The sequence below is a fragment of the Drosophila novamexicana genome, unplaced genomic scaffold (genome assembly GCF_003285875.2).
Source record: "Drosophila novamexicana strain 15010-1031.04,08,12 unplaced genomic scaffold, DnovRS2.1 tig00001292-arrow-arrow-pilon, whole genome shotgun sequence".
NCBI lineage: Eukaryota > Metazoa > Arthropoda > Insecta > Diptera > Drosophilidae > Drosophila > Drosophila novamexicana.
This window is the reverse complement of record NW_020824848.1, coordinates 956,049-970,126: the sequence shown is the minus strand read 5'-3', so window position 1 is coordinate 970,126 and position 14,078 is coordinate 956,049. Positions and strand designations below refer to the sequence as shown.

At 41.9% G+C, this 14,078-nt stretch overlaps 1 protein-coding gene across 1 annotated transcript; it reads left to right on the top strand.

Annotated features, from left to right (window-relative positions):
* Positions 1-4,345: 4,345 nt before the first annotated feature.
* Positions 4,346-12,410, top strand: LOC115766946. Its single transcript, XM_030711034.1, has 6 exons — positions 4,346-4,508; positions 8,898-9,029; positions 9,314-9,464; positions 9,584-10,371; positions 11,177-11,382; positions 12,180-12,410. Exons 1-6 carry the CDS (start codon positions 4,346-4,348, stop codon positions 12,408-12,410), a joined length of 1,671 nt encoding a protein of 556 aa, XP_030566894.1.
* The last annotated feature ends 1,668 nt before the right edge of the window (positions 12,411-14,078 follow it).

The window sequence follows — 14,078 nt, the reverse complement described above, 5'->3', positions numbered from 1 at the left end:
ATGGGCGTGTGCTGACTTCACGTTTTGCTGCCTAATCATCGACATTATCGCCAACATTGAAATGGAAGTCAAAGTCATGGCACTGCATGTGTGTGAACACATTCATGTGATTGTTTTTACGGTAGTCTCAGGTACGCCAAAAAGCCAAAAACATTTCAAATTTGACTACGTTCAGCGACGATAGCTTCTGCGGGCCTGCGATTTGTAAGAGGCGCGGGCGGAGATACATGAATAACTATTCAGATAATATCTATTGAGCGGTCCATGGAAAAAAGTTTCTAATTAAATGCTTTTACAAGGTATACGAATGATTGGAATGGTAAATAAACGTTGACGCAGATCATTCAATTAAATGCCTAATGCTTAGGCAAGTTCCCTATACAGAAAATTGATTGATATAGGTCAAAATTTCCCATCTATACAGAAAACTGTTTGACATAGGTCCAAATTTCCCATCCCCATAGCTCGGTCAAATCTCATCATATTTTCACGGGGTTTGCCTTTTTGTACATAGTTTTTCCTCTAAATTAATCTGGCATTCAAATCTAATTACATGATTTTTAGTCGAAATTCATGTCAAAATCTTACACTCAAATATTCTATATATTATAACTTAGTCAAATCTCATCCGAATTCCACGAAGTTTAGTTCTTTGTTCATGGTTTGGTGTATAAATCATTTTGGCATCTTAATCTAAAATTATTTGTATTCAAAATTTATTTAAAAATGCTACCCTCAAATATCCTATATAGACATTGGTGGAACCTCTATTATTTTATATTATATGTGCCGCGGGCGAGGCCGGGTATACCCGCTAGTTAAGCAACATTTTTTTTTCAAAAATGTCAGAGCTTCTAAAACTTTATCTGTCGGTCCAAGAGTATGCTTGAGTATGTTGAGAGCCCGATTCAAAAAACTTTTACAAATTGCGCTAAAAAGTATGCAACATTTTTGTAAGACATACAATGAATTCAAGTTTGTGCCTTAAGTCTTTCGTTTCAAGTGTGTGCATTTTCTTAAAACACAAGGCGTATAAAATGGCCTTGCAATATAGGCCTCCAATGGCAAACGACAACTCGTCAGTAACTAAATATTCCACACTAATTAAGCATAATTAAAATTTCTGGCCAGTGCGTGGCATGCGTCTTGTATTGAAAGCAAAATAAATGTGGCAAGCGACCAGAAACAATTCATTTAGAAAAACTTAACTGACAAGTGTAACAAATTAATGACGCCGTATTTCGACTTGACCGATAAATATTTATCGACTTCAGCACAATTAAAGCTGGCCATGCCATGGCTCTGGCATGTCATGAGTCAAACCTGATCCAAGACGATCTGAGTGATATGAAGCCTGTCAGCGCCGCCAACGCCGCTAATGCCACTGACAACGGCAAGCGATCTGCAGGCCAAGCTGCCGACAGGTTGCAACTGGCTCTTGAAGTTGACTTGTCCTTGTCAGCGAGTGCAGCCAGCTGACGGTCGCTCCTCATCGAATGTTGACTGTTGGCCGCTTACCTGATGTCTTTGTCTCTGGCTTCTGTTAATTAAAAACGTAAAATGCTCAGCGGTCTGGCCTTTTGCAGAGCTGCTGGCAAGCGCGCCAATTAATTAGTCGTAGTGCTAAATAAAAAAAAATGTCGCTAGTAATAGTTACACCCTGTACAAAGCATAAGAGGGGTAGGACTGGGTATCTCTAGCGAGTTGGTAAATGCAACTTGTGCCGATTTATGAACCTGCCCGCAACGCCTTTTTCTTTATCTTAACTAATTATTTTGGTTATTGACAACGATTTGTTCTTGATCATATTGAAATCAAGCCTTTATATAACATATCAATATTATAAAACATGGAAGTTGGTTTTTATTAAAATCTTAAAATGTTATTAATGGGCTCTTTGGGCTCTTTCCCTTCATAATTTGAGCCAATGTATAAGGTATAAGCCAGCGATTTCGATCAGCCTAAATATGTTAGCTTTGTACACGGCAACTGTTACACGGTATTCGCAGAGTGGAGCAACCTGCACTGGATGCATTCTTTCGTGTTGCCAGTATGGAGAAGTGCGTAGCTATATATTACAAGTTGCTGCAGCCAAATCTTTGAGACGCAGTTGGCTGATCACATAAATTTCACTGCTTTCTAACGCATCAGCAGGCATTGGCAATGCGATTATTGAAATGCGACAAAGGTTTTTCTTTTAGCCACTTGCCGTTTGCAGACAAATCATGAGCCAACCGCCGCTACTGTGGCTGCGGCAGCTTTTGTTTTCTCAAAATGTGGATAATTGCAGCTGACAGGGGACGACAATGGAGACAGCAATAGCAATGGCAATGGCTATGTCTATGGTGACACTGGGACTGGGCCAGCTAGATTCGTCGGCTCTCACTCTCTTTGCAACATGATAATTGGACATGTGGCATGTGTACATAAGGGGATGTCTGGCAGCGTTTACCTTTGACAGATCGTCAACAACATCTTCGGGGTGCCCTATTCCTTTTTAATTGGCAGTCGCATCTTGGCTTGAAAGTGAAATTGATAAACGTTGACGGCACCACGTGCTTGGCCTGCTAATTTTATCAATTTCGGAATTTCGTAATCGCCAAAGCGCCTCACCTGTTGTCAGCACACCCAATTTTAATGAAGCCTCCCCATAATTATTATTAATTTTAATTTTTTCGCAACTTTCATTTTGTCACCTTATCAAAAGTGACAGGCGTCTAAATTGAAGCGAATGAAATAACTTCGCACTACAATTCGATGCTAACTGGACTGGGCCTAAGGCGAAGACTGCGCCCACAACGCCACATTTTTTAGGGCTGGGCCAGACCCTACACACAAATCACATTAGTTTGCTAATTGTTGGGGTCAATACAAGAACAACAACAACAACAAAAAATAATACGCCTCATTTTGTGGGGCAAACAGTTAGAAAGCTTTCATTTTCGATGGTGAAAATTTGTGGGCAGCACAGAATTCGTTAATGATGCAACTCTTGGCATTGCGTAAACGTGATGTTAATTTAATTAACAAATAATTCACGCAATGTGAACGTCGTCTAAACGGGTGTTAAGTGAAAATTTGACAAGGGCCAGTCTCTGTAAGCTGAAAAGGTTAAGTTGGTGATTTGTGTAATTGTTGGAAATAAATATGTAGAAGTTTTTTTTTTTGTTTAGTTAAAGATCTTACTTGGACACTTTATATTTTAAAACTAGAAGAAATTAACCAGGTCAAATGAATGTAAAAAATGCAAATAGCATGGAAATTGTTAATGATGTTATTATAAATAAAGTATTATTTCGTTTTTACATTATTATGAATAAAATATTAATTCGTTTTCATTTGCCATTTCAGGCTAGAAATTAAATTTAAGTATTTTTCTTAGAGTTTGAACCGGCGACTTTTCGCTAGATAGTTCGACACTTAGACACCTTTAATCCATTATTGTCATCATAGTATCATAGTATTTTATATCAATTTAAGAGAATTAAATTTAAGAACATATACAAATAGAATATTGCTGCTCAATTTGAACCAGCGACTTCTCGCTTACTAGTCCGAAGCTCAGGCACCTTGAGTCGCGTCCAATCGTCGCGTCCAGTCAGTCAATAAGTAACTCAATCAATCGGAACAAACTCATTTACATAAAGTACATTTTTGAGTACAAGTTGGAATGCTCACAATTTGCTCAAGAGTCACCAAGTACGGGCTGCTTCTTTGGTTTAAATGTTTTCCACATCATTTAACGTGACGCTCGATATGCCATTAGGGGACAGCTTAATTAAGCCAATTGGCCAACATGGATGCCGCACATAGGCCACAATCCACAAGGCAAAACGGCCAAAAACCAACATGCAAACATTGCGGCTGCTCTTTTGGGCTCTTTTGCCGCAGCACGTTGCTCACTTTCCACAAAGAGCACAACAGCTTTCACATTGCGCTCTTAGGCTCGAGACTTGTCGGAGTCGTTTGGTATAAAACTTCTTACGTATGCGCGTCATGGCTCAATCCTACCTTGAACTTGGTCGTGTTAAGATCGAATCGCAGAGGACTAGGTAGAGTGTGAGCTGAATTCGGTGCGCCGGCGCAGCTGAATATTTGAATATTTATAAGTGCGTTAATTGTGGCGATTTTGGTGACGACTTCTTTCAATAAGAAAATGGAACAAAGATCCGTTGTGCCTTTGCGTGTCGAGCAGTGTACATAAATCAGAACAGACTTTTGTAAAAGATTTAACGGCAACTCCATCTGTGTCTGTAACTATCTATCTATATATATATATATATACATATATTGTATCTGTATTTGTGAAATTTCAACGGCTGACTTGAGTTAGTTTCTAACCAAAATGGACTCGGCGGGCTCAGCTGGGCTCTTGCTGCTGCTATGTTTGCCATTGCCATTTACACTGACGCATGCCTGGAGCCTGCCCGCGTCCGTCCCAGCTCCAGCACCAGCTCCAGCTGCGGCCTGGTCGCCAGTTGTGGCACCTGCTGCACGCAAACTAAATGGTAAGTTATGCCAAGTCACCTGGATGCACAAATTCATTCGGTTTGTTGCCAAGTTTTTTTTGGTGACTGACTCAGCTCTTGTCCAATTTCTTTTCATATTTCTTTTGTATTTAGTAATGCGCAATGGGCCGCTGTTTAAAATGCAAAGCAAAACAAAACACAATCAAAAGCACTTTTTTTTATTGCAGTGAAATTTTTGGCTCATTAAGTTAAATGTGAGAGCGCACGAAGTTTACTAGCCATTATATCATAGCTGAGCGCAGATGGGTTTCTCAGACTGAATACCAAATACGGCTCAAATAGATAGATGTCGGCTGTGGCAATTGACAGGCGACAGCCGGCAGACGACATCAATTCGAGTTGTCAACTTTATGCCTAATTAACGCTGACTCTCATGGCCAGTGCAGCAGAACAGGAACATTGTTAGGAAAGGGTTTGCGTTTATGGAGCAGGTGACATGCTCGTTGCTCGCAACTCGTCTTGGCTCGGCTCTGTTCTGCTTCAGGTGTGCAAAGCGAGCAATTAGCCGGGCGGCCTGCACCTGCGCCACAAGTGCCACAAAAAAAAAGCAAATTGCAAGCACCTTGGCCATGTAATATGGGTCAGACTTATAACTAAACTAGAACTAGTTGAGCGCTTAAAACACACCATTATTTACACGGTCCGACGCTTGAGCTGTCAAAAGGGTGCACATAATGTAAAGTCATTAAAAGTACACGCAGTTAAACACATGACAAAAACACGCTCTTTTTTTATAGAACGAACTTGAAATACTCTGGCAAAAAAGGAAAATTTAGTGGGTTATGTTTGAGAGTGCATCAAATCAGACAGAGTGTTGTTTACTTAAGTTAAATTAACTTAACTAATAAGTCTGTGTCTTTTATTAAGTTCATTTCTTTCCAAGATCGTGCCAATAAGCATTTTATATTTGTTATACGTATTTTCTTGACTGATAAGCAAGCCAATAATCGAGTAGATAAGCTTTAATTGCAATCAATTTGGCACAAATTGTTAGCCTTACAACAGGTATTTGTTGAGCATAAACTGATCATCGATACGCTTCGCTCATGTGCAAGTTGTTATGCCCCACAACAAAAGAGAACAACAACGCAATGTAAACAGAAAACAGAAAACAGAAAACAGGCTGATATCTTAGTCAAGACATTATATGGTGCCAGATTCGGTTGTCCACTACAAAAGACAATAAACTGAGGCCGGCTGAGAATCGAGGCGTTGTTGGGGGGGAACTGACACCAAAAACAACCAGAAAACTGCTCAGATTTGGGTTATAACCGTCAATTGAGATAGGAGTGTGTGTGTGCGACTAGGTGTGTATAAATGTGGTTACAGCTTGTCTTGTCTGGTTAGCTTGTTGCTGTTGCCACTGGAAAAACTGAAGACAAAACTGCGGCCGCGTCTTAACAGGCGGCATTGACAGCATTTTTCCGCAAATAAAAAATTAAAAAAAAAATGGCAAGAGCAAAAATTAAAAGTGTTGTCCACGGAATGAAATCAAATTTCATTTTTTAATTGCTGCTCGCCTGGCATCTCGCTCGACTCGCCAATTGCCCATTTTGGCCGGACAACAATGGGCAGAGGCAACAGACACCAGACCATACCATACCATATACCCAGATGCCAGTTCAAATCCCCTTCCATAGGGGATCTGTGATGTGCGTTTTAAGTGACATGGTTTGAGAGCTGGAAATGTCTCAGATTTGCGTACATATATCTCGTTTTACGCGTCTTAAATTCAAACCGAACGCCGCAGATCGAAAACCAGTGAAAGTTTATTGAGCGTTTTGGCCGTGGTAGCCGGGTAGCCCCGGCACAACTCACACACATTTCTTGGCTAACGGTAATGCAAAGTGAGTGTGTTGTTGTTTGGCTCGGAGGGGGACGAGTTTCTATGGCGAAGAATTCTTTCTTTTATTCCACACAGGTTGTGTTCTAAAAAGTCTAAACTAGAAATTGAAAGAGCCGAAAAACGAACAGATTTTATTTGAATTGAATAGAAATTGGTGGGCTTTGTGTGTGATATCATAAAAACTTCAACAAAATGTGCTGGTCTGCATGGGTTTCTTTTTTTTTTGTAGAATTAAATCAACTACTATCTCATAAAATGTAGTTTGAGTTAATTCATTTGAATTGTAATGAAATTGTAGGGCTTTGTCTGTGATATGACAACAAATTCAACAAATTGGGATTAAATTAAGTTAACTACTTCCCCTTCTCAATATAAAAACGCAATTTATAAGTATAAAATGTACATGAATATATATACTTAATCTGGGCAGACTAACTAACTGAATAATTCAGCAAATTATGCTGGCCTGCATAGGCCACTTCTACTTTTACTCAATATTAAAATGTACATGAACTTAACGACTTAATCTGGCCAGACTAATAAACTGAACTCCGTAAAATAAACGCGTATTTCACTTTCGAATGCCACCCAGGGCACGTTTAACTTTACAACTATATCTACAATATCTGTAGAATTTCTCGTGATTATGCTAATATTTTATGAGCTACTGTTATGGACAGCCAATGGCCATAGATAAATGAGATTTACAGCACAGTTATGTAGTTAGCAGTCGCCAGTTGCCAGTTGATAGTTGGCCCAGATGCCCAGCAGCCGGGCAGCGTTTACAGTTGGCCAGTGGCCAGTCAATGGGCCCAGACGATTGTGGACATGCAAATAAACGCGTCACCCATCGACAAGTTCGGGCTCATTGGGCACGCCCCCGAATGCATGCGATTGCCAGCCAATGTATAATAACCATGGGCCACGCATAAATTTCAATTGCAGTGAAAGTACAAAAAAAAGTGTAGCTGAAATTAGCTCGAGCCCAGCGCATGGGCATTGTCTTGGGCTCTTGGTCATGGTCTGGCTGGGCAGGGGGTGGGTGCAGGGGTAGCCAGAAAAGTGGCCAAGAGCAGGGTCTGGCTTAATGTGCCACATTTGTAAGCAGCCAAACAAAGCGCTGGCAAATGCCAAACATGCAGACGCTCGCCAGGGAATCGCAGTGGATGCCGCGTGGGTTGCCGACAGTACAAGGATTTTATCTGTTGGATGTCACCACGACGACAAGAGGGAAAACAAACAATTTCTCACAATGCCAGATCCTAGGCGCACACGAGCTGCGGCATTTCCCATTGATTTCAGCTTTCACCTGGCATTGAATGCTGCACAAAATGACATTATTGGCTGCCGTTTGGGTCAAAGTACAGCCTATTGAAAGTGAAATATGCTAGGCTTCATGTGCTGCCATTTTCACTAATCACGACTTGGAGCTGTGACAGCTGCAACCTGCAACTGGATGCGAAATGCAGCAGCAGTAGCATCGCCTGATGTGGGGCAATTAAAAGGCAGCCAGGTGACAGCTTGTTGCATTGTGTGTAGCCTGAGCACCCCCTAGGCACACTCATAATAAGAGATAAAAATAAGTAAGAGTGTATTAAACGGGTATGACCGACTAGGGACAGGCTTTGAAGCCAGCGTAGACCCTGATTAAAATATAACCCACGACTTAACTTGAAGAAATTCTTTTCCCTACATTTTATAAGTACTTGAATCGAATAATTCCCTCTGCCTTACTAAATATGATATATCTAGTTCTTAAAATTTCTCAGATCAGCCAATAATGGCATGAGGAGCTCCGTTCGACAGACAGACATGCGGACATGCGAACATGTGGACATGCATGTGGACATGCAAGAATATATATATATATATTTACCATATTTCGTAGTTAGCTACCTCTGCCTTTCCACAAAAACATTATACCCTTTTTACTCATTTTAAATGCCTGCAGGGTATACGAATAATTGCTCAATTTACAAGCAGCCTGCCACAGACAGAGCGTTGCAAGTGTGGCAAATGATGCCCGGCAGGTCAGCGCTGGTTTAATTATAATTTAAACAATCAACTTAATTGGTTGTCAATTGAATTTAAAATCGAGTGCCGCAATTAAGTTGTGATTAATTGTGAGGCTTTGCACATTTTCACTTGGTTAGAAATCAGCAATAAGCATGTTTTAAACATGCGGCATGCGCCGCAGACAATGTTGCAGCTGCAGGTGGTGGCATGGATGAGCGGCAGAGCTAACAATTGCCACACAAGGTGTTATCAGTGCTTCACTTGTTGTTGTTGTTGCTGGTCAGTGGCTGTGCGTACTTTCACTCAAATGTTTACAGTTGGAAAAGCTGGCCATCGTAAACCATACGCTAACCAAATTAGATCAAATTCCAAAAATTCCATAGCCAAATATGTTTAGGCCTTTTTGAACAATTTTAGCAGAGACTACTCAATGTCAACTTGATTTTTTGTTGCAGCAACATTAATGTTGCCTACATTAAGTTTTAATATGTATTTTGCATTTTCAGAGATCTCGCCGTATCTGGACCTGGCGCTGTGTCCCATACGCGCTGAGCCCTGGGGCTGTGCCCGGCAGAAGTCGGCCAGGATTCTGGACGTCTGGGACGATGAACTCCATTTGCAGTGGCAAAAATTGAAAGGTGAGCGACGCGCTAATCGACCAGGTGAAAGAGGTGTTAATTAGGTTCAAGCGAGGCTTTTCCCACATGTGATTTATGCGCTCGGGTGAAAATCAAAGCCAGTGAAACTTGCCAATTGCCAAAGATTAGCCAGACTCAGGTGCATTTGCATTTGCACCCATTTATATAAAGGTTCGTCTGCTTGAGTTGTAGTTATGCGGCAAATAATTCCGAGCTTTCGATCTTAACTCTTTAGTCTGTGCTCTGGACAACATTAAAATAAATATTTTCCATTTTCGCCACAGTCGAAGCGGATCGGCAGCTGAACGCGACGATCGAGAGACGCGGCTACAGCGCCTCGGAGCTGCCCATCAAAGAGAAGCCGTCGACTTTGCTCAAGAAAATCGAGATCGGCACCAAATACATGAAGGAGTATCTCGCCGAGACGATGGACGGGTGGGTAACTGGCCAACAAGTTAGCTGGGCTAACATTTTCCGGTTTCCTAACTCTATTTCTCCTTCTCTTTCGTTTGCTCTTTTTTTTGTTTTTTTTTTTGTTTTTTTTTTGGGCGCAGTTTCCTTGGCCGCGAGTACGAGTATCTGCAGTCACCGAAAGCGGCGGCAGATGATAGTGAAAATGCGGATTACGATGATGAGGAGACGGATGCCGAGGAGGCGGAATCGGCTGTCGAAAACAGCGGCGAGGATGAGACGGACGATGATGCCTCCAACAGCGGCGATCAGGAAACGAGCGATGCCGAGGAGGATGAAGCGGAAGCCGAGGCGGAGGCGGAGGCGGAGGCAGAGGACGAGCCAGAAAATGAAAGTGCTCAAAGTCTGGCCGAGAGCAATGCGCAGCCGGCGAACGATGTGAAAACCTCGGTGTTCAGCGACGATGGCACATCCGGCGCCGTCGAGTTCATAGAGCTCGAGGATGGCGCCGAAGATGCGGCGGGTGCAGTAAAGAAACCCGGCGGCGGCAAACGCAAGAAGAACAAGACCAAGCGCAAAAAGAAGGGCCAGCAACAACAGCCAGCCACATTGGTTGTGGTGCAGGCAGCGCCGGAGCAGCATGAAGTGGATGACGGTCACGACAGCGAAACGCAGGTTGTCAGCCACGGAGGAGGAGGAGGAGGCGGACACGGAGGTGGCGGGAGGCCGTTCAAGCGCAAGACCAAGCGCGGCAAGCGCAAGCGGAAGGGTCAACAGTCGCAAGTGGTCGTCCAGGAGGAGACAAGCGATCCCTTGGGCATCGGTCTGCTGGACGATCTGGTCGATGCCGGCGTCGGCGTCGGCGGCGTCGGAGGCGGCGGTGGAAAGCGCAAGCATAAGAACCCGATTAAATATGGTAGAAGTAACGGAGGTGTGTGTTGTTTGCTGCGTGTGGTTTTCAATGAATTTAGCGCACCATTTCCTAAGCACACTTTAGTGCCTATCTATCAATAGTATAAGCTCCTAAAAGTTAAGACTTTGGCATGCCAAAGATAAGTACACTTGCAGAGAAATTGAGAAAAATCAGAGACGTGGGAAAAACAAAAGAGACTTATCCACAAAAGATTAATAGTAAAACAAATTGAAGACACTTCTCCACAAAATAATAATAGTAAAAAGTTAAAAAAAAGAAAACAATAAGAAACTCTGCAAGCGTATAAAATAACATGCAGGCGCGTGTCATAGCAGGCAGACATGCACAACGCATGTCCGCTGCTTGGCAAGCAGCGCGCTTTGGTGTCGGTGCGTCGAAGTGTCATAGCATTCAGCTGTGCACAGAGCGCGTAAACGTTAAGCTACTTTTAAGCTGCCTTTTAACGGACAAATAATTTATGTTTCAATTCAAGATGAATGTATGTAAGCTTACTTCCAATATTTGCGCTTTCGTTTGCATAAATTATTTACCCGTACCTAGTTTAAGTGTAATTTGTATTGTTCATATTCCCTGCTTGATTCGAATGCCTTTGTGTTATCGTTATCGTTATCGTTATGTTATCGTTATCGTTATCGTTAACGCACTTACGCGCACTGCAGTTCATACTAACAAACACCACCCTCCCAAGCGATAAATATCGTTAAATCGTTTTTATGTGTTTCGATGCGTTCTTTTTTCTTGGTCATAAGGTTGGTTTCGTATATTCAAATCGATTTTAATCGAACTTTAACCTGATTCACAGTTACACGCGGCAAGAAGAAGAAGAAGAGGAAGGCATACGCAAAGCTGGTGCTAATTGGCTCCCTGCTAAAGGCCAAAATCGAATTGCTGCTGAAAATACTGGGCGCCCATTTGCAAGTGAAGTTCTTTGCCATAGCCCTGATCGGCTTGCTGATAAATATCGCCCGGTTCTGGATAGATGTCAAGCGAGGCGGAACACCGTCCAAGGTGAGTTAAAAGGCACCCGATGGGCTAGTTACAAATGTGTTTCGTTTTTGTTTTGTTTTGCATCGCACACGAACATCTCGTTCGGGTTATGAGATCAAAATGTTTCCTGTTCTAAACGGATCTTCTGCACCCTTTTTTGTGAAATTGTTAATCTTAATCTTATGTATGAGCAAATGTTTTTGACAAACGTCGCCTCCCACATTTGTTGACTCACTCTCTCTCTCTCACTCACTTACTGTTACTCTTTCTATCCCTTTCCCTGTATACTCCGAAAACATATTGTATATAGATATGGAATACTGCGTACACAGATCCAAGGCGTTTTAACTGTTTCACTCCAGCTGCGGTTTCCGTTTACAAATTTCTCCACAACAGTTCCAAACAATTACAGACCTCAAAATGTTCCGTATGCTAACATATTCAGACCTCTTTGGTTTCAGATATGGTAAAATTTTTGGACAGCTACCACAATAATCAGTAAATAAATTCAAAAGATTCCCATAACTAAAAACCAGTCAAAATATACAATAATATTTACGTAGCGTATCCAAAATGTTCCCCACAACTGTGTAAGTATGGGCGTGGCTCTCGCCCTCCCCTCATCTAACATGCCTTTAAAAGCAGCTGAAAGACAGCCAACCAAAGGTCCGCACACACATAAATATTCTTCTCCCAAAATATATCCCCGCCCCCCCGCCCAATAAACAGTCCATCCACACAGCTCTTACACTCTGGGCTCTTTGGTATTTCCTGTGGTGTTTCTCACTTCACGCCCAATTTGCATCATTTCTAACTAGGTTGTCTATGTCGAACATGCTCATCATCAGCACCATTACGAGGACCATGGCGAGGATTGGGGCAGCGAGCAGGGCGGCAGCTACTGGAAGCGTTCCCTGCAAACGGATCCATCCATTGAGGAGGTCGATTCCTCCACGGACAGCTACCAGGTCAGACCGCAGCAGCAGCAGCTGCAGCAGACGCAGGATCCCCACTATCTGGCCTATCGCAATCAATATCAGTGGCAGTGAATGTGCCCATGGAGCATTATTTATATAACCTACTTATTCGACTTGCATCGTATTATGACGCTGATTATTAAATAATCCCTAGAGTCCTAGTTCGAAATTAATTTTAGCCCAAATGCCAGTAAACCAATTGTAGCTGTAACCCCGCATTAGTAGAAATTTATTTGACTTTAGTGCAATGCCCTAACATGTATATTAAATTTTAGTCTTACTTAAAAAAACCAATGCAGTAAATATTTCTGCTTTAATATTAATATTTGCTGAATATTAAGCTGATGTAGTTAGCCTTAAGTAATTTATTTGAATTATTTATTTTACTCGTATGTTTTATGTTATGATGCATAATAAAAACTTTAATAATTGTAAACTGTTTGAAAACTTGGTATCAGTTAGATAGAAAGTTTATGCGAACGAAATAATTTATTTGCTGATTTTTTAAAATGAATATGTTTATATCTTATATATCTCTTATATCTCTATGAACCCATGCAGAAATATTTATGAAATGTTTAAGATAACATTTCTGAGGGGTTTAATTTATCGGTAAAAAATCTATATGAATTGCGAAAAGTTTAAACTTGAAAAGTACCTTCCACTCAATTAAAAATCAAATTAAATTTTTAACTTGAATCTTAAAATTTGATGCTCAAGCGTTTGTGCTCAATGACAATCTTAGCAAAAAGAAATCCCAAACTGAAAACGATGTTTCCCCAGAATATATATTTATCAACATTAATTTGCTTGAAATTTTAATTTTTAACTTGGAACCTTACAAGCTTAGTTAGAAGAGATCCCAAGAAGGTAAATTGTTTCGATAGACTTAGAAGATGTGTTGTTCAGCTACGCTCAAAGGGATAATTTTTACAAAATAGTTTTCTGGCTTTATGCGCATTATTTTAAAGCGCGCACAAGCAATTGCCTGACATGAAAAACAAAGAACTGGGTGTTGACTTCCTGTGGTAATCGATGCATAGATAATTTGCACACGAGCACACAGAATATGGGGCTAGAATGCGGTCAATTCTATGTGGAATTTTTCGAAATTTCACCTGTGCGGCCGTGCGCCTGATTCTAATTTGTGGCCCAATTTAAGTACGGAGCACCGCTCCGTAATACCAAATAGGTGCGACGTGCTCCAGTAACTAGAGAAGACAACGGCGATCGATGGGTGTCCCCGGTGTCGCAGGTTCGCGCATGTGCGGTGCGTGCCTCAAATGCTGAGTACACAAAGTTTTTCGACGCTGGCGAAAAATGTTTGCCAATTAAATGTGTGTTTGACAAACGTCAAACAAGCGCGGGGGTAGCCAATTTATGGCTAATAAATTGTCGACAATAATTGATGTCCAGGCAACAATTGATTGACATCGATTGACAGCGACCCTCAGCGGAAATAGAGGAGTCTCTCCCCCAAAAAGAAAGTGAACAAGGGTCCAGTTGGGTTCACGCATTCTGACACGTCTGTTGCCAGCTACTGATATTGACCTTCTTTAAAGCGCGCAGACTTCGGACTCGGACTCGGCCTGGGCCTGGGCGAGTGCACTAATTGAAAGAAAAGCTCGGCCGGGCATTAACATGCAACGCGGGGGCAGCGGGCCCAGAAAAGCGACACACATTGACATGCCGCAACATGCGCCTTATCTAGAGGCAGCCATCGGAGCTGTGAAGCTAGGG